Source organism: Pteropus vampyrus, unplaced genomic scaffold (assembly GCF_000151845.1).
Source record: "Pteropus vampyrus isolate Shadow unplaced genomic scaffold, Pvam_2.0 Scaffold394, whole genome shotgun sequence".
In the NCBI taxonomy this organism is placed as follows: domain Eukaryota; kingdom Metazoa; phylum Chordata; class Mammalia; order Chiroptera; family Pteropodidae; genus Pteropus; species Pteropus vampyrus.
The window spans coordinates 2,289,776-2,312,043 of NW_011889175.1; the positions used below are offsets into that span (position 1 = coordinate 2,289,776).

At 40.6% G+C, this 22,268-nt stretch overlaps 1 protein-coding gene and 1 pseudogene across 1 annotated transcript in view; both read left to right on the forward strand.

Annotated features, from left to right (window-relative positions):
* TANGO6 (transport and golgi organization 6 homolog) overlaps window positions 1-22,094 on the forward strand; it is a 129,938-nt gene extending 107,844 nt beyond the window's left edge. The window contains exon 16 of the mRNA XM_011380580.2: window positions 21,677-22,094. Coding sequence (XP_011378882.1) covers window positions 21,677-21,853 — 177 coding nt within the window. The 3' untranslated portion in view covers window positions 21,854-22,094. The remainder of the gene's footprint in view (window positions 1-21,676) is intronic.
* On the forward strand, window positions 10,921-11,039 carry LOC111731727 (annotated as a pseudogene).
* Window positions 22,095-22,268: the final 174 nt, after the last annotated feature.

The window sequence follows — 22,268 nt, forward strand, 5'->3', positions numbered from 1 at the left end:
TATCCAGAGACTTGACTTTGTTTATTGTTTCTAATAGTGTTCTTGTGGAGTCTTTAGAGTTTTCTATATAGAGAATCATGTTATCCGCAAATAATGACAGTTTGACTTCTTCATTTCCTATTTGGATGCCTTTTATATCTTTCTCTTGTCTGATTGCACTTGCTAGGACCTCCAATGTTATATTGAATAAGAGTGGCGATAGTGGACAGCCTTGCCTTGTTCCTGATCTTAGAGGGAAGATCTTTAGTTTTTTTCACCATTAAGTATAATGTTGGCTGAGGGTTTGTCATAGATGGCCTTTATTATTTTAAGGTACTTTCCTTCTATAACAATTTTGTGAAGTGTTTTGATCACAAATGGATGCTGTATCTTGTGGAAGGCTTTTTCTGCATCTATTGATATGATCATATAATTCTTTTTTTAAAATTTTTTATGTGGCGTAGCACATTAATCAATTTGCGTATGTTGAACCATTCTTGTGCCCCTGGGATGAAGCCAACTTGATCATGGTGTATAATCTTTTTAATATGTTGCTGTATTTGGTTCGCTAGTATCTTATTTAGGATTTTTGTGTCTGTGTTCATGAGAGATATTGGTCTGTAGTTTTCGTGTTATCCTTACCACGTTTTGGTATCAGAGTAATATTGGCCTCATAAAATGAGTTGGGAAGTATTGTCTCCTCTTCAATTTTTTAGAAGAGTTTGAGGAGAATAGGTATTAAATCTTCTTTGAATGTTAGGTAGAATTCACTGGTAAAGCCATCTGGTCCTGGACTTTTACTTTTTGGTAGATTTTTGATGATTGTTTCAATTTCCATGCTGCTGATCGGTCTATTTAGATTTTCCAGTTCTTCTTGATTCAGTCTAGGAAGGTTGTATTTTTCTAAGTACTGGTCCATTGCTTCTAGGTTATTAAATTTGGTGTTATATACTTTTTCATGGTATTCTTGTATGATCCTTTGTATTCCTGCAACATCAGTCGTAATTTCCCCTCTTTCATCCCTGATTTTGTTTATTTGTGTCCTTTGTAAGTTTATAAATTATCTCTCTCCTCCAAACACTTCCCTCTTTACTTACTCTTAGACATCCCACTTGCTGTTGCTCCATTTCAGGCTTAGAAGTAAAAAGTCCCCTTAGGCCCTAGGGCTGATGTAACAAAGGCCACGAACTGGGTGGCTTAAACAACAACAATGTACTGCTTCATAGTTCCAGGGACTGGAAGTCCAATGCCAAGGTGACGACAGGACCGTGTTCTGTAGGGGAATTATTCTGTGCCTCTCCCTAACTTCCAGTGGTTTGTTGGAAGTCTTTGGCATTTCCTGGCTTATAGCTGCATAACTCCAGTCTCTGCCTTCGTTGTCACATGTGTGCTGTGTGTCAATGCCTTTATGTAGCTTTCTTCTTATAAGGACACCAGTCATAATGGATTAGGGGCCCACCCTACTCCACTATGACCTTAACATTGCAACAACCCTGTTCCCCAGTAAGGTCACATTCTGAAGTACTAGGGGTTAGAACCTCAGCACATCTGTTCGAGGGGAGGAGGGGACGCAACTCAACCCATAATAGGTCCCTAAGATTCCATTGTCCTCTCTCTTTTGTGCTTATGCTTCTCTATCTGTTCATTATTGCTGCATCTTGAGAAGAGCCTATTTTGGGCGGGGGGGCATCTCTGTCTCTGTCACACTTTTTTTTAAGTATGTGTACCACATCCCGTAGCCACAGAAGGGCAAGTGGAGCACTGTTTCTGACATGCTTACCTTGAAAGAAGTGGATTCTGATACTTGAATAGAGAAAATAATGAAGGAGTATAGAATAATTTTTTGGACTGTTGGATTTGGTACAAGTTCTGGTCTTGGTTCAAACCTCTTAACCTCTCTGAACCTCATTTTTACATCAGTCCTACCTACTTGACAGAGATGTGGCAAGAATTAGATGGGACAACATGTAAAACCCCTCAAATTGTAAAGAGTTGTAAATATAAAAGACAACAGTGACGATGGTAACTAATAATCGTTATTGTCGTTGTTGTTATTGCTACGATCACCATCACTTTGCTGGGGGTTTCTAATGATTTTTTTTTTAAACCCACCAAAGATAATTTTATATTCAATCTAAATGAATAAACAATTTATTTCATGACTGGAGCTTTTAGAGCCTTATACTTTATCATGCCAGGCTCTCATCATTAGTCATCTCAGATTTTGGAAGACTTTATTACATGGAATCCAGCCTTTTGACTCTGTACAAGGCTCTCATGTTGTATATGCTATCTCGTTCTTCCTCGTGGTAGATACCTGCTCAGCTGGGAAAACATATAAGAACCTAGATGCTTTATAGTTATTGAACCAAAAGTGCTTAACATATATTTGGACTTGATTTGACCTCCAACACTATTGTTTTCTCCCTCTCTTCCCTACCACTAGGAAGCAGTGGATATCGTACTACAAAATAATAATGCTGTGTGCTTTCGTAAAGCAGGAACTGAGCTAGGCGCATTGCTGTATTATCTCAGTTGATTCTCTCAAGAACTCTGAGGGGTAGGTGGTGTTATCCCCATTTTACAGATGACTAAAGGAAGCCCCTTGAGGTTAAGCGAACTGCTCAAGATCGCACTGCTAACAAGTGGCAGGGCAGACTTAAACCCAGGCTATGTGTCGCTAAAGCCAGTGCTCTACCTAGCTGTACTGTTACCTAACTTTATTAGACTGCTTATTTTTTAAAAAAAGGGCAAATCAAGATTATTTTTAAGGCAAAGAATTACACCAATGATGAGTGAAAATACAATAAGCAGTCACCAGTTTAATATCCCTTGCTGAGGAGATTTAAAGTAACATTCTAGTTAAGAGTAGAGATGTGTACAAAATTCCAGTTCCTGTTTAGCCATATACTTTTTCTGTAAATAACAAAGTTCTCAGCACTTCTCCCTGGCAAGGTGTTGCCAAAAAAATTGTGATGACTTTTACACCTGTTTTATATATATTTTAGAAACTTGTCTTATTCTGTTTTGTCTCGAGCCCAACATAATTTGCTATATTTTACTTCTTAAGACCCAGTCAGACCAGAAGTACAACTTTTCAAATGTTCATTCGCATGCATTAAAAACTGAATGTTTAGTCATTAGTCAATGCCTTTTTCCAAGGATCTCTACCTCCCATCAAATACACAATTTGTATATGGGATAGTAACTCAGAATCATGTCCTTAAGTCCCTGAGTTAAAGAGGGTTTACAGTTAGATAACCCTGGACATGATCAAGGGCTTTTGGGAGGCATATTTGTCCCAAGATCTGAGCCAGAGTGAGAGAGCAGGGCTGGAAGTGTGTCAGGAGAGGAGCTTGGTACCAGGCTGGAGACAGACCCAACCTGAGAGAACTTAGTGAACAGGAGAAAGAAAGTTAAGGCCGAGTCCAGCAGATGAAGGCCGCTGCTACTGACCCAAAGGGAGGTAAAATGGGTATACTCTGTTCATCAACAGTACTTTAGCCCCTACTCCCCCTCACCTTATATTTTTTTCCTCACATAGTTTCTTAGGTTGAGAATTTCATATCCATAAAATTAAACTTTTTAAAGTGTACAATACAAGATTTTTAACATATTCATAAAGTTATGCAAACATCACCACCATCTACTTCCAGAGCATTTTTATTACCCCCCAAAAAAAGCCCTGTACATGTTAGCAATGATTCTTCCATTTCCCGCTGGCAACCACTAATCTTTCTGTCTATTAATTTGCCTTTTCTAGACTTTTAATATAAAATGAATTTATAATATGTGGCCTTTTGTATCTGGCTTCTTTCACTTAGGATAATTTGGTCAAGGTTTGTCTATACTATAGCATGTATCAGGATTTCATTACTTTTTATGGCTGAATAATATTCCATTGTATGGATATAAAGCACATTTATTTATCCATTCATCAGTTGATGGACATTTAAGCTGTTTCCACTTTGGGGCTGTGTTTTAATGAGCATTTGTGTACAAGCTTTTGTGCAAACATATGTTTTCAGTTCTCTTAGGTACATACCTAGGAGTGGAGTTTCTGGGTCATATAGTAATGCTATGTTTATCTTTTTGAGGAACTGCCAGACTGTTTTTCAGCTACACCATTTTTTATTCTCATCAGTTGTGTATGAAGGTTCTAAAGGCTCCACATTCTCATTAATACTTGTTGTCTTTCCTTTACCAGGATTATAGCCATCCCATTACCTGTAAAGTGGTGTGGTATAGATTGGCAGTTCCTTGGTGACTAAAAATATTGAGCATCTTTTCATGAGCTATTGGCCATTCGTATCTGTCTTCTTTAGAGAAATGTCTATTCAGAATTTTTGCCCATTTTTTTATTGGGTTGTCTTTTTATTGTTAATGTATTTGTTTTTTTAATTTTTATTTTCAGAACGGTTGTTTATATAACTTTTACTTTAAAAGCGATAATTTTACAAGGCTTGTTCCATAGCCCCATCCTCCTTTGTTACCCACCATTCCCACTCCCTAGCAGCAACCATTTTCAACTTGATTAGCTGTTTTCTTAAATGTCTACTTCCGTATTTGTAAACAGCATGCTTATACTGCTATTTCTTGATTTTTCAATTTACTTAATGACTGCCTACTAGATCTGATATGTAAAAGTGGGCCTCACTCAGTGATTATGTTCCTAAGGCCAACAGTGAGAAGGAATGAAGCAACAGAGTATAGTAGCTTAGACTTAGAGCATGGACTGTGGAGCTAGAATTTCTAGGACTGAATCCCTGCTTTGCAATTTACTGGCAATAAGACCCTGCACAAATTAGTTGACCTCTCTGTGCTTCGACTTCTTCATCTGTAAAATGGGGATAACGTAGGGCTATTATAAGACTTAAATGAGCTTACTTATGTAAAGTGTTTAGAATTTATGGGGTCTAAAAGTTCAATATGTATTAGTTGTTATTATTAACATACTTCCACAAATACATACATTTTTCTTCCCCATTCTCCCTATGTAGTTATAGTTTTTGCTATATCGATATTTAGTGTTTATATTATTATGATTGTATTATCCATAGCTGAGCCATATAATATACTGTGATTACTCATTCTTTCTTGTATGAATTTTGGCTTTCTCCGAAGTTAATAAATGTCTCAGTTTACATTTGTTATTTTTCGATGAATCAATTACCAGTTCACCTCCAGTCTCTGTTAAAAGTTTATAAAACTTTTAAAAGATTCAAGCATATCAAGTACTATTCTAATAGCTTCATCTTCTGAGAGACATGTCTCCTACAACCCTTCATCCACTTGCTCTTATCTGGACTGGTTACTTTCTAAGCCTACTGCAAGATTTAAGAACAGAGCACTGTTCTTAAAAGCTGATGGTGCTCTGCGTGCATGGGTGATACTTATGGACTGGCGAACTTTATAGCAGGGTGATGATCTGGCCAGGTCATTTCATTGCGAAACTCTAAGACTTACTCTGAAGTCTCTTTTTTTGTGTGGGAAAGGGACTCCCACCTAGACTGGCTGGCCAGGGTTCTGGAAGATGAGTGGAAGGAGGAATATGGCAGTGTCACCATTCCATAAGTAGACTTTCACTTAATCCTTCTGTTTTCAATGTGGCAGCCTCATCCTTTTCTGTACCTGATTTCCACCTATCCAGAATCTCTCTGGTTGGACTCTTCAGAGGGTAAAACTCCAGGCTTCTGTTGTAGTTCAGGAGGGATAGTCACCTGGATACACACAGTAGAAGGCATCAGGAAACTTAATAACTACTCAAACATACTTCCAACCAAGGTTTCTGTTCACCTCCGTTTTAAGAGGTATGGCTCATCAACTCCTGAACTTAATTTTGAGTTTTTGTGGTGCCTTAGGCTTGCTTCTAGGCTTCTTAGGTTTAATGAATCAATTTATCATACAAACTGGGACATATTTGAGAGTGAAAGAGGACACTATTAATAATTACACCAGTGTAACAGATGTAAAACATACTAATCTGGGCAAATCAGGATTCATCCAACTGCTTCTAGCATCTAAGCATTTGTTGCCTTTGCCTTTTTAGTTCTTTTTGTTTTAGTAATTTAATGCCATTTATTCCCCTTTACTGTCACTTAGTGGGATTTTAGGATAGAGTAATGCTGTGTACATGTGTTCAATCCACCAGCTTTCAGGAGGCAGCCTCCATTCTTCCTTCTTTATAGATGGACAAAGTAGGTGCAGAGGACATACATGACTATATAGTAAGAGCTCTTTTGGTTTTAAGGAACAGAAACTAGTCTGAACTAGCTTAAGCAATGAGAACTTTTTAGCCTCCTGAATCCAAAGAAGAGTGAACAACCATGTTGTGGGAAAAGCTGGGATAGAGCTGGTCATCAGTGAATTTTGAACTCAGGAACTGAAATGCTCCATCTCTTGTCTCTGCCTCTCCTATATTTACCTTCATTCTCTTGCCTTGGAGTCCAGCTTTCTTCCTATGACAGTAACATGACTGCTGCCGGTTGCCCAGTGTTGCCTCTCACATCCAGTACTCAGAGATTACCTCTCTGGCCTCAAATGCAAACATTTGAGGGAAGAAACATAATGTTCCAGCTAAGATCAGATACCCATCTCATATCCACTAACTTGGCTGGGCAGCTGGAGCATACGAGGTTGCTTGTTTGTGGAAAACCGTGTTCAGCCTCCACCATAGCTGTTTGTGAGAAGACAGCCTGGGGGTCAGTGCTAAAGAGTAGAGAATAGTCCTATAGATTTCCTCAACAGTAACTTGGCCAGATTCTTATGGCATTGGTGGTAAATTTGAAAAGTAAAGCAGGAAAGATTAGGACTCAGTACCTTACTGTGACTGCTAAAATATAAATGTTCAGCCTTTCCTAGTGATAACGTTAGTGATAGTTCAGAAGCCCTAACATTTAAAACTGCTCCCTTTCTGCCTCTTCTGCATATCATTTACATAGATCTACATACTTTAGAACTTGGTTTGTGTTCTTCTTCTGCACCAGACTTACACTATTTTATTTTCTGTAGGATAGCTTTCTTTTACCCTTACTCTGATCTACAATGGCCAAGAAAAAAGTAATATTAAACACAGAATTTTAGAATGTTAGAGGTAGAAGAGGCCTTAGAGTCCAATTTATATTTCACAAAAATTTCCTTCAACTTATTAACCTCATGAGTTGCTCCTTTGACATAGGTCTCTATGGTCAAATAAGTTTGGAAAATGCTGCATACAACCATATATTCCCATCTTAGAGATTATGTCCATGTTAGCTTCGTAGGGAGTTTGAGAAGTCCTGCAGCAAAGAAAACGAACAATTTCCTCATGTGCTTTACCAAGGAACCCTTTTTTCATTATAAACATGCCAAGTAATAATGTTCCATGGAACATACTTTGGGAAATATTCCAACCATCTTATTTTATGAATAAGGAAATAAAGTTCATTTTCCAAAGCTAATGCCAGGAAGAATTAGCAGTCATTTGCAGTTGTTCCTGGTAGCTTACTTTGGCCAAGTGCTAATGAAAGCATAATATCTCCCTTCTCTTCCTCTTATCTAAGTCACTTATTCACCTGGAACAATGTTTCTCTTATTATCCAGTGTATCTTAGGTAACATCACGAAGGTGAGTGGGAGCACAGGTTAAGCACCAGGTTTGGGGAAATCCGTTAGCTTCCTTCCTCTAAGTAAGACCTAAGATACGTATCTTATACTGGCAACTCAGAAGTACATCGAGTAGCCCAATTTTCCAAAGTGATAAGCTACACTGTAAAATTCCAACAAATCAAATTATCATCTTCTCTGAATTTATACAATTGTCGCATTCCTGAAAAATTCAATGTATATTAAAACCCCTTTTACTGAGCATTTACTATGTGATAGCAATAATGTCTAAGTGCTTTACATTAATCCACTTAATCTTTATAATCTATTGAGGTATGATTAATATCCCCATTTTACACATGAGGGAACTGAGACAGAGAAGAGAAGTAACTTGTCCACCAGCTAGTAAGTGGCAAAGTGGGTGAAGCCAGGCAGCGTGGACTCCAGAACTCACACTCACATGCTCTAAGACTGTCATCTGAAGGGCTCAGGACCTGAGTCACTTGGGCGTTTTCGTGTTTAACAGAAGGCTGCTTCAGGTCCTGAGGACATAATCCCCCAAAGGAAAATAGGCCAGACTACCTCCTTACAGCTTATTTACTGTCTGCTCTGGAGAATGACGAACAGTGAGAGGAGTGTTTGGGCTAGCCTTGGACCTAGGCGCCCGGCTCTGCCAATATTAAATCTTCAGAAAGCAGAGACAAGAAACAACCCTGACTTCCTTTTTACCCTTCCTCATGTTCCACGATCCTTTGCCAAAAGCTCTGTCCAACCATAGACTACACTATCCAGCACCTTCCCATGTGTCCACAGATCTGAAAAAAGCAGAGAGCAGAGAAAGACTGGCGGAGACCAAACACCTTCAGGACTGCCAGGCTGGGGAATGAGAGGCTTGGGACTTTCCTCCTACCCTGCAGCCTGATCAGGAATGGTTTCTTCCTGAGAGTGATTATGCTGATAATCAGATGGGCCTCTGGGTTGCAAAACCCACTTATCTTTGCTCCATTTACTGAAAGGGAGTTCTGACTAAATGTTCCTTCCTTGGGGTGACTTGAAATGACAGAATTAATGCTCTGAGGTCTGTTCCCGCTCATTCATTGCTCATCACAGTTTATTTGCTCTTAGCAAATCTCCAAATAAATTCCTTATCTTCTGAGATTTAGTATTAATAATAATATAACTAACATCTATTAAGGGCTTATTGTACACCGGGCAAATCGCTAAATTCTTTACATTCATTATTTCATTAATAACAATCCTATGAGATAAATATGCTTATTAACTCTATTTATAGATAAGAAAATTGAGGTCTGAAAGTTTACATTTAGATGGCCAAGTCAAACAGCCAGTAAAAGGTGCAACCCCAGGCTGCCTTAGTGCCAGCTTGGCTGTTCTGAAGGAACTCATTAAAACTTGCCTGAGATTATACTTGAGAAAGAGTTGAACTATTATTACAAGTATATTGGGACAAACTTGGGTTCCTAGGACTGCTGTTTTCTTAACCACTGGACTTTCTTCTACTCTTTAATTCTCTGGGATCAATAGGTACTCGGTTACTCAGCTTAGTAAGAGAGCAGACAGAGAGATCTTTCTGAAATGCAAATCCGCTGAGGTCTAGTACCTAGCTAACATTTTCTCCATGGTTCCCTGTGGTCCATAACATGCAGAACAGGCTTCTTAACATGACATACAAGGCCGTGTATAATCTGGATCCCACCCAACTTATGTAACTGTCTCTCCCATACTTTTCCTTATATACTCTGAGAACCTCAGGCCAGCTCCAGATAACCTGCATACTAGTTCTTGCCTCCACATCTTGGTCCATATTATTTCTTTTGCCTCAAATGCCTTCCCCACCTTCTACCTGTTTGTCTGCTATCTGTCTATCTGCTAAGCTTTTATTCAACCTTTAGGACTCTACTCCAGAGTTACACTCTTTGTGAAAAGCCTTTCTTGATTTCTCAGGTAAAGTTAGTCCTCGCGTCTCCAGTCTGTACAGGACTAGAGCAGATATTGTAGAACTTTGTTCACGACTGATGTCGGTAGCAGACTGTGAGCCCCTGAACACACCAGTCACTTTTTAAAAAAGTCATGATGAAATTTACGTCTTAACCATTTTTAAGTGTACAGTTCAGTAGCATTTAAATCCATTCACATTGCTGTGCGACCATCACCACCATCCCTCCACAGAACTCTTTTCATGTTGGAGAGCTGACACTCTATACCCATTAAGCTTAACTCTCCATTCCTCGCCCTCCACAGCCCCTAGCAATCACCATTCTGTCTGTCCCTATGAATAGGACTCCTCTAGGTACCTCATTCCATTCACTTGCACATTTCCAAAATCTAGCGCATTACCTTGCACAAAATAAGTGCTTAATAAATGTTTATTGAAAGAATACATGAAATCTTTAAGAGGCATGAACACGTCCCTTGAATTTCTTTGTGCCTGCCTTAGCAATAAATAGACTTCTGAGATCTAACACTGGAAATCCCGAGAGTTCCAAACATTTCCAGTGTTCAGGTTTCCCAAGAGCAGAAGTTGTCTGAACAAGTTCTCTCTGCGGGGAGAATTTTATTTTACCTCCCTTACTTGGAAAAGCCTAATGTTTTTGTTGCATTTGGGTTGTACACACGCTGTCCCCAAATCAGTTGGGAGAAGTCCTGAGGCAGAGCGGAAAATGAATATTAATGTGTAGCAGAACCATCTGCATTTCAAAACTTGGCTTCTCTCCCCCCCCCACCCCACACGTACCTCCCTTACTTCCTCCCATCTGGGAGGAGTTTTCTGCTATAATTCCAGCTAACCTAGCAACAGAAGCAGCTGTATTTAGCTTATCCTTTTATTGTCTTGCAGAATACACATTGGTAGCCTGTAACTTTCTCCATTTTCAGAATCGCACTTCATATACACATGTTTAAAAACAAAGTTTTAAAGTATTTTGGAAAAAAGATACAATCTTAATTTATGGATTAAAAATGATTTTGACCCTGTCATTTTTCTGGGAAATGATAACCTGGTAGTTGGTAGTTTAGAAAATTCCGAGAATGCAATAGGTTATGTCCAAATCACATCGCTTGTTATTGGCACTTAGATTTTTCATAGGCAAAGTTGTAACAGTGATTTCTACTTTTGAAACAGTGGCAATATCTCTTACTAAGTCTATCCTGTGTTTTTTCCTAACATGCTGTATCCTAACTACTGTATCCTGGCTGCTTATTAGAGTCACCTGGAGAGCATAAAAAGAAATATAAAAAAAATATTTTTTTGGATGTGGTTCCATAGTGTAGTGGTTAGCACGTCTGCTTTACACACAGAAGGTCCTGGGTTCATGCCCCAATGGAGCCACGGTCCATGGTCTATGGCCATGCCACCCTGAACAAGCCCAATCCCATCTGATCTCGGAAGCTAAGCAGAGTCGGGCCTGGTTAGTACTTGAGTGGGAGACCACCTAGGAAGACCAGGTGCTGTAGGCATAAATAATACTAAATAATAAAAAAATTGTTTTTAAGCCCTCAGCCCCAACCCCTAAGATTCTGATTCTGATGCCTGAGGTGGGAGCCCAGGCATTTTAAAAGTTCCCCGTGGATTATATGCAGCAAGGGTGGAGAATCACTACACCAGAACGATGGTGTTACTCAGAGACAAAGTCTGGGCTGTGTAGGTAGACATGTGTGTGGGCGAGTTGCTTTTTCCAGTCTAGTCTATGTCTAACCACATCATGTACATATTAGCACATAATATGAACCCTCCCAGGGCCTCTGAAGTGTCAGTGACTCTGCTTTTCTCTGGCCTTTGGTCTAATTCTATAACCCTTTGTTTCTGAAGCATCTTTGTTTCTGAAGCATCTTTGTTTCTGAAGCTTCGTTGAATTCCACTGAGCAAATGCCCTAAGGAGAGTGGCCTGCACTACCCCTGTGGCCAACTCAAGCTAAAGCTGAGGCTGTGTGACCCTTCAGGATGACCCATAAACTGGTGCCCCAAAAGAAACTCAAACCTTGCAGTCAGCCAGTAATAGCTTGGTGGCTGTACCCGCTCCTCCCTAACCAGGCCTCATCCAAATAAACAGCTTTGATGATGCAAGAAAAACATCACAGTCTCTCCATAGCTTCCTTTTGCATATTGGATTTCCTAGTAAGCACATGTATTTAAAAGCAAGATTTGCAGACACAGGTTTGAATTCTAGCAATGTCCTTGAGCAAATCACTAAACCTCTCTAAATCCCCTTACCTTAATTTGTAAACTGGGCCTAATAACTGCCTCATAGGATTGAATGAGATGATTTGTATGAAGGGCTAGCACAGAGATGGAAGTGTAGTAAACACTCAATAAATGGTAGTAAGCCTTTTGCTGGTGCCATCTAATCATGCGCGGGCACGTTAGGTGCAGAAAGAAAGTAGGACTGTGCTCCCTCAGCAGGGTGCTGCGTGGGGAGCTTCAAGGGCCAGGAAAAATGGAGAACTTTTTCCCAGACGTGGTGATGAAATACAATTTGAAAGCTGGGATTGTAATCACCTTCTAAGGACAAAGCTCCCGATTTCTCTTACAAGCAGCAGCCTGCTGCCTTTGCACATACTCCGGCCATTTTTCCTGCCTTCTTTGTTCTATTTCCGTGCCTGTGGGGGTGTAGGAAAAGCTGCTGCCTTCCTCAGGTTGCTATTTAAAGACATTCTGAAAGATGCTGCCACCGCTGCTCCTAGCACCAGAGCAGCTGCTGTTTCAGTCCTTGCCGCAACGAGCTGGATGCAGCCCCGGTAATGCTGGTCTCGGACACCTCAAAGCCTTGGGCAGCATGCCTCAGCGTAATCTAGCCTAGCGGCACACACAATTAGGTGTCAGTAAGTACATTCGCCTACTTTTTGTTTCGGACCCTTGAGCTGTCATCCCCACCAGGTGTTAACCATAGTGGCGATCTTGGTTTTTGTCCCTAACCTGCCCATCCTGTCTATATTCCTATAGCATTTTTGGCACTTGACCAATTAAATTTTTTCCCCTATTCTTCATGAAAATCACACACGATACTGCCACCCCCTATCCCTTCCTTACCCATCTCCAATTTTCACTTTCGATACCTTCCCCATTTAACAGACACGATCCAGAAAGGGTAAAAATGCCATTTATCTCTGGGTCAGGCAGAGAAAAATACTTTGAAAATAAAAGGTTTTTGAAAAGCTCAGTAACCTCGGGTTAATAATAGCACTACCCTGAACTTAAGCACATTTGAGATTCCGTGTCTGTCAGGCAGAGACAGACATCTCTCAGACATTAGTAACCTTGTCTCTCTTTGCTGACCCTGCCAGCAAGCACTTTAGGGAGGTGTCTCAAAAGCCCAATCCTTCTGTCTGAATCGGCCCTCATTTCTTTTTAATAGACCCATCAAAGCGAAGGTTTGGGTTTTATCAGTAAAGCATTTATTCTTCTTTAGGCCAGAGCGCCCTGAATGAGCTCTGGATTGTCCATCTCTGTCCTGCTTCCCCAGTCTGTTTCCTGCCCATTATCTTAGGCAGCTCACCTCTAAGACCTCAGAGCTGGGCTCCTCGACTGGCTCAGCAGAATCCCTCCCGCTGCTCTCAGCTTGGTGGGACAGCGCGGTCAGCGTCCCTGGTCGTCAGGTGCCCAGTCTGGCCCTGGTGCTGCGCTCGGACGGGCGACAGCACGTCTCTTTCCCCTTTTACACCCCTTTCCTTTTCTTCTAACTCCCCTTCATTTATTCATCTTCCTGATCACTCTTTTTCTGCTCTCTGCTCTCTATTTTTCATTTTCAGAGCTGTGATTTTCCCCTCATTTTTTTTTTTTTTTTGAGCTCCTTGATATTAAACCCAATGTTGGAGTGATAATAGCAACAATACTTTGAATTATATCACTTTGCTTATGATAGCAACGTACTCTCACATGCATTTGTGATCTTTCGATCCCACATGAACTTGTTAGGTAGGCAGTATATGTGCTTTATGCTCCCCACTTCATAGTAGAGAAAATAATAACTTCTTTGAGAGGCAGAATAGTATGTTAGTTAATGAAGAACATCAGCTCCGAGTCAGGCTGCCAGGGTTTGGATCTTAGCTCTACCTGTTAGTAGCTGTGTGGCCCTGGGGAAATTGGAGATAATAATAGCACTTCTCTCCTTGTGCTGTTGTGAGGATTAAGTGAATTATTATAGATAACATGCCTAGAACCAGACCTCGCACATAACAGATATCATGTAAGAATTAGCTATTGTTATCATTCATTTATTCATTCATTCATCAAAAATTTACTATGTGCCAGAGCTGCTACAGGCCACTCTCCGTTCTAGGCCTCAGTGATGGAAGAGTAACAAGACGGTCACAGTTCTGGGCCTCAAAGTGATCATAGTGTTAGTGGGGGAAACTGACAAACTGGCTCTTATTTAGCACCCACCATATGCAAGTCCTTGTGCTTGGAACTTTAGAGACATGAATTCTAATTCTTACAACCTTAAAAGAAGGCCTGTTATCCCCATTTTACAGATGAGATCACTGGTTCCAGGAGCTGAAGTAGTTGCTTCAGATTCCCTAGCTAGTAATTAGGAGCACCAGGATTCACTTCACCGGATTCACCTGCCTCCAGACCATTAGGTTCAGCTCCGAGCGTCTGTCTCTCCCACAGGGTGGTGAGCTCCTGAAGGGTAGGCACTGGCCCTCATCACCCGGAGTGCTGAGCGTGGCCTCCTGCACGGGCTTTGGGAAATGTTGGCCGAGTTGTGCTCTGTTGATGATCTTGACTCTCTGCACTATTCCTAGCCTCATCTCTTCCCTCTCACTCCCTTCAGCCACCAAATCTTGCATTGGTTTTAACATGGAGGCACAGTGGTCAAAATGAGGGTTCTTAGAAATTGGCCTAGAATTTTTTGGCAGACTCTCACCACACCTAATGCTTATTCCAACATATTTTTAAACAGAACTAGTCAGCTTCTGGGGCCTCCTCTTCTGGGCCCTAATCTAGAGAATGTTTTGGTCTGCCAGGCCAGTCTCCATCTGCCCTTGCCTTTTATTTCAGTGTCTGACTTCCCTGTCAGTTCTGTTTCTGTCTTTGTGCCCAATACTTATTTATTTGTTAGCCACAAAGGGAACCACAATTGGTGTTTAATAGGATTGTATGGAATTTTGTTTTCTTTCTTTCTGATCTTTTTTTTGCCTCATCTATTGATTTTATAGAAGACCGAATTTCTAAGTACAATCAGTGTATGCTAGCATTTAATTTTTTTATCCTTTTATATTTAGTAACTTATTTTCCCTATAAATATTAAGAAATTATAGATGGAATATCTTCTGCTAGATCATATCTTTCTGAGTTCCTATTTTTGTAAATGTTTTGTTTTTGACCATTTGTGTTGTGTCTTATTGATCTCACATAATAATAGAAGAATAGCAGCTTCATTCACCTAAGTTACGATTGTAAAATCATCTTGAAGTGTAAATGACTTTTAAAATGTTAAAATAATTTTTTCAAATGTAACTTAGTCTACTAATTACTAAATGTCTTTACTAATGGAGCTTGCGTTAGAGAGGTAGTTTGTCTAGAGACTTTTCTTCTATTTTACAGATATTCTGGGTTGTGGTTATATTGCTTTTATAATCAAATAAATAAATAAACTTAGGAATTAAAGAAGAAGAAAGATATTTGCCATTTATTGTTTCTTTTGATCTTAACTCAGGTACAATAACCACTGCAGGATGTTCCAGGTCAAGCTCAATGAAAGAGTCAAACCCTGTTTTCCTGCTTTCCCATTCAAAGTGCACCTGTGTGCCCAAGGCAGTCTTTTGCTCACACAGTTCCTTTTTCAGTGTGCCCTGCCTCACCTGGTGTTTTCCAAGCCATGTCTAACCCTAAAGATTTATCCTGGTCCCCGAAGCACCAGTATTGTGTGCTTCTGGGAACTGGAGCCTGGAGAGGGAGAGGAGGGGAGGAGAGAAAGAGTATGTGCGTGTGTGTGTGTGTGTGTGTGTGCGCCCACGCGCACACGCACGCGCACACGTATGCAGGACTCACACTCTAAATGCTTTTAAGAAGCACCTGAACCTCACCCATTTGCAAAGAATTTTCAGACTAAGAATCTTGGTACTACTTTAAGATATCCCTAGCCCACACCCTCACACCTGTACCCCCTCCACCTTTCCCTGGAGTCCTTGAGCCTTGATGCATGGGGGTCTGAAGAGCAGGTATGTTGAACTCTTAATGAGAGGTTTCCTCCATGGGATTACCTGTATCCTGCCCACCACAGAGGCTCCTGTGAGTAACTTTACCTTTGAACTCTCCTTGTATTCAGCTTCTGATCCATGGGATTTGGTGGCAATCCCTGGCTGGCAGGAAGCTTTGATCCCTGGGGAGTCCAGAGGAAGTCCTGTGATGTGCGGGATCCTCAGGGTTTCAGGGATTGGGGAGAAACCATACCAGGTTGGGTCGCTAAGACAGACCCATTAATTAAGAAGGAGCCTTTGCCTAACACTCAGTTACTTACAAAAGGAGATCCGGTAACTGATAATAAGGAACTCAGCACCCCTCAAGTACGAAGTGGTGTTTGCACAAGCATTATTGTTATTTTAAGGTCACAGTAGTGTTGAGGGGAAAATTCCTCCCCACACCAGGAAAGAACAGAGTGCCTTAGAACTTCTCTTTTTAAAAAGTAAAAGCTAACTTTACTCTGAATGTTAGGAGGCCCTAGCAAAAAAGCTCTAAGCTACTTCTGACTAGGCAAAAGATTCCTCTAGAAGAAAAAGAAAAAAGAGGACCTCATAATAAACCGTGGGAACTCTAGAATTTCTGTATAAGACACACTTTGGGACTTGTCTTTAAGCTGTATTTGCATAACAAGCATGCCTGCTTTGCTTAGGATCTGCATTTATGTGAGGTGACTGTGAGGTGAAGGGACTCTCTGAAGCTTCCCCAGGCCACTCCTTGGTGCCACCCATTGGCTACAAATAAAAGTCGGAGTGAAAGCCCTTTTGCATGGTAGGGCGATGTTCTCCCCCCACCCACCTACACAGGCAGAAATCACTTCCTTTGCTTCCACAGAATCTTGTACATTTATTTTTTAGAGTGAGGATCATACTGTGTGGGGTGTGTGTCTCCCTCCCCGCTAGGCTACAGCTGCCAGAGGGTAGGGTTTGTGCATTATTCATCTTTTTATCACCAGCACAACGCCTGGGCACGTAGTGGGCCCTTCATAATGATTACAGAATGAGTGAGTAATCATGAGGCTGCAGAAAGAGTCATCTTCTCTCTGGAATCATCTCTCTTTTTCACACTGCCAGCCTTGAGGAAAGAAAGGGCAGTCAGGATAGTGCCATAGTTAAAGTCAGATGCCTGCGCCAGGAGAACCTAACTTCTATTGTGTATCAGCAGCTTTTTGACAAAACCCAAGAGACAAGTGGACAACAGAGATGAGGCAATATCTTTGTGAGGTCTGCCCACCACTTAATGTGGTGACATTGGGCAAGGAGCACTGACAGTTGTCTACAAGCCTGACTGCAAAGTATGTGGGCCCCAGTGCAAAGTGAAAAGGCCAGGTCCCTTGTTCAAAAAAAAAAAAGAAAGAAAAAGAAAAAAGTGCTGCTAATGGTTGTCAAAGAAAGACCATCCAGCCTAAGAAAAAGTCTTATAAGAGTTTATTTGACCCAAACTGACAACAGTTGCCAGGAAGCAAATCTCAACAAATTGAGAAAATGCTCTGGAGAATGGCAGTTCTACAGCGTAGTTTATACATTAGAATCAAAGGAGGAGATATAAAGGGAGGGGTGGGGTACATGAAATTCATTGATGGTGGATTAGGGAAGCAGGAGAAAGCAAAGTGGGGAAATCTCTGAGACTGGATAAAAAGTAAAACAGACAGACTTCTTTTATACTGGTGGGTACCATATAGTGAACTTCTACAGCACATAGAAATGGTGTGTGGGCAACAAGATAATGATGCAGTCTAGTGCTCTGGTGCCCACGGCTGTGCCTTCAGGAGGTCTGGAAAAGAAGATCACTCTGACATTTCAAAGGTATGTTATCTTAGATGCACAAAGACAAGAGACAAGTTTCAAAGTTAAAGACTGATCTTTGTCAAGGAAACCACTATGACCTGCTTTTAGTTAGGAATTTTTAAATCAGACCACCCTGTGTGGTTACTTTGGCCTCTGGGTTTGTAAGGCCCACCATGCGGGCCTCCCTTGAGTGTGTCAGGTTTAGTATTTTTCATCCACATGGTTTTAAAATATAAAGTTTTTTCCTTCCACACTGTTTCTCACTTATTATGGTATTTATTATTTGATATGAATGTTGTTCTAAGTAAAGAAAATTTTAAAAGTTAAATTATTAGCATGAATTGTATTATGTCTCTTTATACTGTGCAATGCCAATTTTCAATGCAAATATGAGCATTTAACTCATATGTGCAATCACCAAAATTACATAATTTGTATGCCGTAGCTTGCACATGCATATGTATTTCCTTCTTAGCAGAACAGTGCAAACTCCACACAAAACTAACTTAACTGTTTTATTTCACTTCTTGATACATGCATATTCTGCCAAGAAGCTTTACCTTCAGTTTACTGATGAATAAGAATGGACTGAAAGAAATAAGAACTGTGGCTTGTCCTATTCATTCTGTCATCATTTTCAGTGTAAATGGTTGGCTACAATAAGGAAGCATGTTTCTTAGAAAACCATTACCTTCATTCTGTGTTTAGCAAGTTCAGGTCAAATGGAGAGTGCTGCCCCTCTAGAGTATCAGTGCCTCCATTTGCTCAGTTGTAAACATAACAAACATGCTCCATTTTTACTGGCTTTGAATCTTGCTGGGCTCCCATACATGGTGGGTCCATCAGAATTCTGTGCTCATGAGGCATGGCCGACGCTATATTCGAATGTACTCCAAAGAATGACAGACATACATATTGGGCATGTCTCTTCTGCGCACACTCATGTTCTTTTGTCTCACTGGACTTCACGTACAAAAACACAAGTTCAAAGATAAAATTATTAAGAATTTTAAGATGGCAAAGCATATTAAACCAAGCACAAGCTCTTGATTGTGGGTGCCTATGTGACTGCACAGATCATACACCCATGAAGCTGACCCAGGTTGTCTAGTATTGTTTCAATTTTTAGTGTTTACCTAGTGAGAGACTGGCCAGGAGTAGCATGCATGCCTTCCTTCATTCATAAGTATTTTTTAGATATCTGCCATGTGCCAGTTACTATCATATGAGGCACTAGGACTATACTAGAGTGAAAAAGGCAAGACATGGCTTCAGTGTCAATAGTACATGTGACCTAGTAATGAAAACACTTTTTAAATTACACAATAAATATTTAAATTATAATTGTGATGGGGGCTATGAACAGAACTACAGGCAGGGTAAGACTTACAGTGGGTGTTAAGGAAAGAGATCCCTGAGGAAATGGAATTTTAGGCTAAGAATAAGTAGGAGTTGTAGAGTGAAGTTCTAGGCTGAGGAAAGGAACAGTGTATGCAAAAGGCCTTGAGTTGGGAAGGAGCTTTGCTCAGACAAAGGAAAAACCTACACAACTGGAGCACAGGGGATAAGCAGGAGACAAGCAAGTGGCTTGGGGGGCTTGATTTGTGTACCCCTTTTCCCCTACCTTCCTCCTTCACTCCCCAATACCCATGCTGATCAAGAATACAAAAGATGAAAAGGATCCTTTGTTCTTTAGCAAGTCCAAGATATGTGGTGGTACATGCTTAATATACTTGTATGGAACGCTTTGTGGACCTTGGGCCCAGACCATATACTTGTTACCCACCAAAGTCCATTTGAACCAATTTGTGTAATAGCTGCTTACATATACTGAAATAAACCCAACTTGATGCACATAGATAACACTATTAATAAATAGAAAGAAACAGCATAGTATTGTCACTAAGATCGTAGGCCCTATTTCTTTTAAACAAAATACAAGATCCAGACCCTAAAGGAAAACACTGATAAATTTAACTCCATTAAAAATGTAAACTTCCTCACTGGAAAAAAATTTTCAAAAAGAACAAGTACCAGCTGGTACTGCATCCAGCCTGAAGTGTGCCATTAAAAGAAAAATATTTGCAACTCGTGATAGATGATAGACCTATTTCGTATGCACAGAGCTCTTACAAATCAATAAGGAAAAGTTTAGTTATTCATACCAGAAAAAAACATATTTTATATATTTATTAGAAAGAGGCAAGTTTAAAACAGCAAGATGCTATTTTCCACTTACCGGATTAGCAAAGATGAGTTTATAATACATGGTACTGGTGAGAACATGGGGAACAGGAATTTTCAGAGTGTTAGGTAAAAATGTAGATTCTTGCAACCTCTCTGGCCTTATCTACCAAAATCTTAAGTGTGCATTACCCTTTGACTTTTCTAGGTATTTGTCCTACAGATATATTTGTATGTGCTTGCAACGGCTTAGGTAGCAGAATGTTTATTGCATCAATATTTGCAATAGCAAAATATTTAAAACATGATTCAAATGAGTTTCATTGGGAGAGTGGGTAAATAAATTTTGTGACATTCATTTTATGCAATTATTTTTTTTAAGTTATTTATGTGCCAAGTAGACAAAAGACCTTCAAAATATGTTAAATGAAAGGGAAAGTCATGGCACATAACAGGTAGCATATAATTCTCTGCTTTAAAAAAGGGGGGAGAAAAAGCATGTACATATAAATGCTTGTAAACACCTAGAATATTTCTCACAATTAAGAATGATATCCTCTGAGAAGGGAAACTAGGAGTCTGGAGTAGAAGAGGGACTTATTTTTTCATATGTACTTTTTTGTACTATATTGCCTTTTCAAGATAGATAGGATATGGTTCCGTAGTGTAGCGGTTAGCATGTCTGCTTTACACACAGAAGGTCCTGGGTTCGCCTCCCAGTGGAGCCATGGTCCATGGTCCATGGCCATGCCATCCTGAACAAGCCTGATGACTGATCTTGGAAGCTTAAGCAGGGTCAGGCCTGATTAGTAATTGGATGGGAGACCACCTAGGAAGACCAGGCATAAATAATAATAAATAATTAAAAATAAATAAATAAAAAGATAGATAAGTAAGTAAATAGTAAGAACACAGGCTCTAGCATTTTTTTTAGCTGAGTAACCTGGGGAGGTTATTTAACCCTCTAATCCTGTTTCCACATCTGTAAAACAGGGCTAATAACTTCCTTTTGTATGACTGCCATAAAAATGAGATAATATATGGAATATACCTACTATAGTACCTGTCCCCAAAATAATAGCTTTTGAGGCAAAGAGCCAGACCAGAAGTAACTTCAGAAGTAGATGCAGACAAATTATGTGACCCCCGTGACCTGGTTACCAGATGATTACTAGGGCATCTTACTCTGAGTTTCTCTATTTTTTTGAAACCTGTTCCTTGCTAGTTCCAGCTCCCAAGACAGGAGGATTTTGGAGGATGTTAGGAACTTCTGGGAATAGGTGCTTTGGCCCGCTCCAAATTCCATGGTTGACCTTAAGGTTAGAGCACTGGATGTGAAAAAAGGGTGCGGCTGTGTCTACAGAGTCCTCTCTTGTTTCCCATCACAGAGTTGCAATTGAAAAAAAAATTATAGCGACCGGGGGAAGGGCATGGAAATGGAACTGTGGAGGAACATTTTCAAAGTAGTAATAAGGAAAGGCGTGATTGCTGAAGAAATAGACTCCTCAGTTTCATAAGATAGATGCCTCCTTCTGTGGATGTCAGCAGAGGGCTTCGTGGGAGCTAGAGAAGGAAATGCTGGTAATTGTGTTCCAGGAGCCACCATATCTGAGCAGTACTATCTGTCTGTGGTCCTGGGGTCTGTGCTGTGCTGTTGGACTGAAGGGGTCTGGAATCTATACTTGAGCCCGATGCTAACAGGGAGCAGCAGCTCCAAAGACCAGTGTAGTGAAGGGTCAGAGGTGAGTGAGAAATCCAAAGAGAAGCCCATCTCAGTACAGCTGCCCCTCCCACTGTCTCCAGCCTGAGAAGGACATGCATTATCTTCTTAAGGGAGTGTATGAATTTCCTCACAGAACTCCTCAGATAGGAGAAAGCAGTTGGCTCTTTCTTGGAAATGTTAACATAGTAGACACATGGTCATGACTTTCTCTCTCGTACAGGTGCTGAGGGATGTCCTCAAGGATCTCTACCACCTGCTGAAGCACGTAGTGCATTTGGAGCCCGATGATGTGGCCAAGGTCCATGCCCAGCTAGCCTTGGAAGAGCTAGATGAAATAATGAGAAACTTCCTGTTCCCACCGCAGAAGCTGGAGAAAAAGATCATGGTCCTGCCATAGACCTAGCTGGCTCAAAGGACCCTGAGGAAGCAGAGAGAGACCAAGCAACCAGAGCAGTGCCCAAGCCTTCCAGCAGGTGGCCCCACTGCCTCTTTGATGCTGGCAATATGGCTGACCCTGGAGGTGGCTTTATGTCTCTGGTCATTTGTGTCTTCAGGCTGACCTTCCTAAAGCATCTATCTAGCCATCCTGCATCCACCCTAAAGTGTGTGCCATTAAAAGAAGAAGATTTGAAATCTCATTAATCTGTCCTGTAGCATTTAGAGAAAATATATCTACCTGATGGAAGTATATTTTTAACAGGAATGGTGGAATTTGGTTAATTGGCCATTTTTTTTCTTGCAACTTGAGTAGAAGAGGTTGACCAACTGTCTGTAACATGTTTTGATAGTCTTTTGTGGTGAGATTGTTCTTC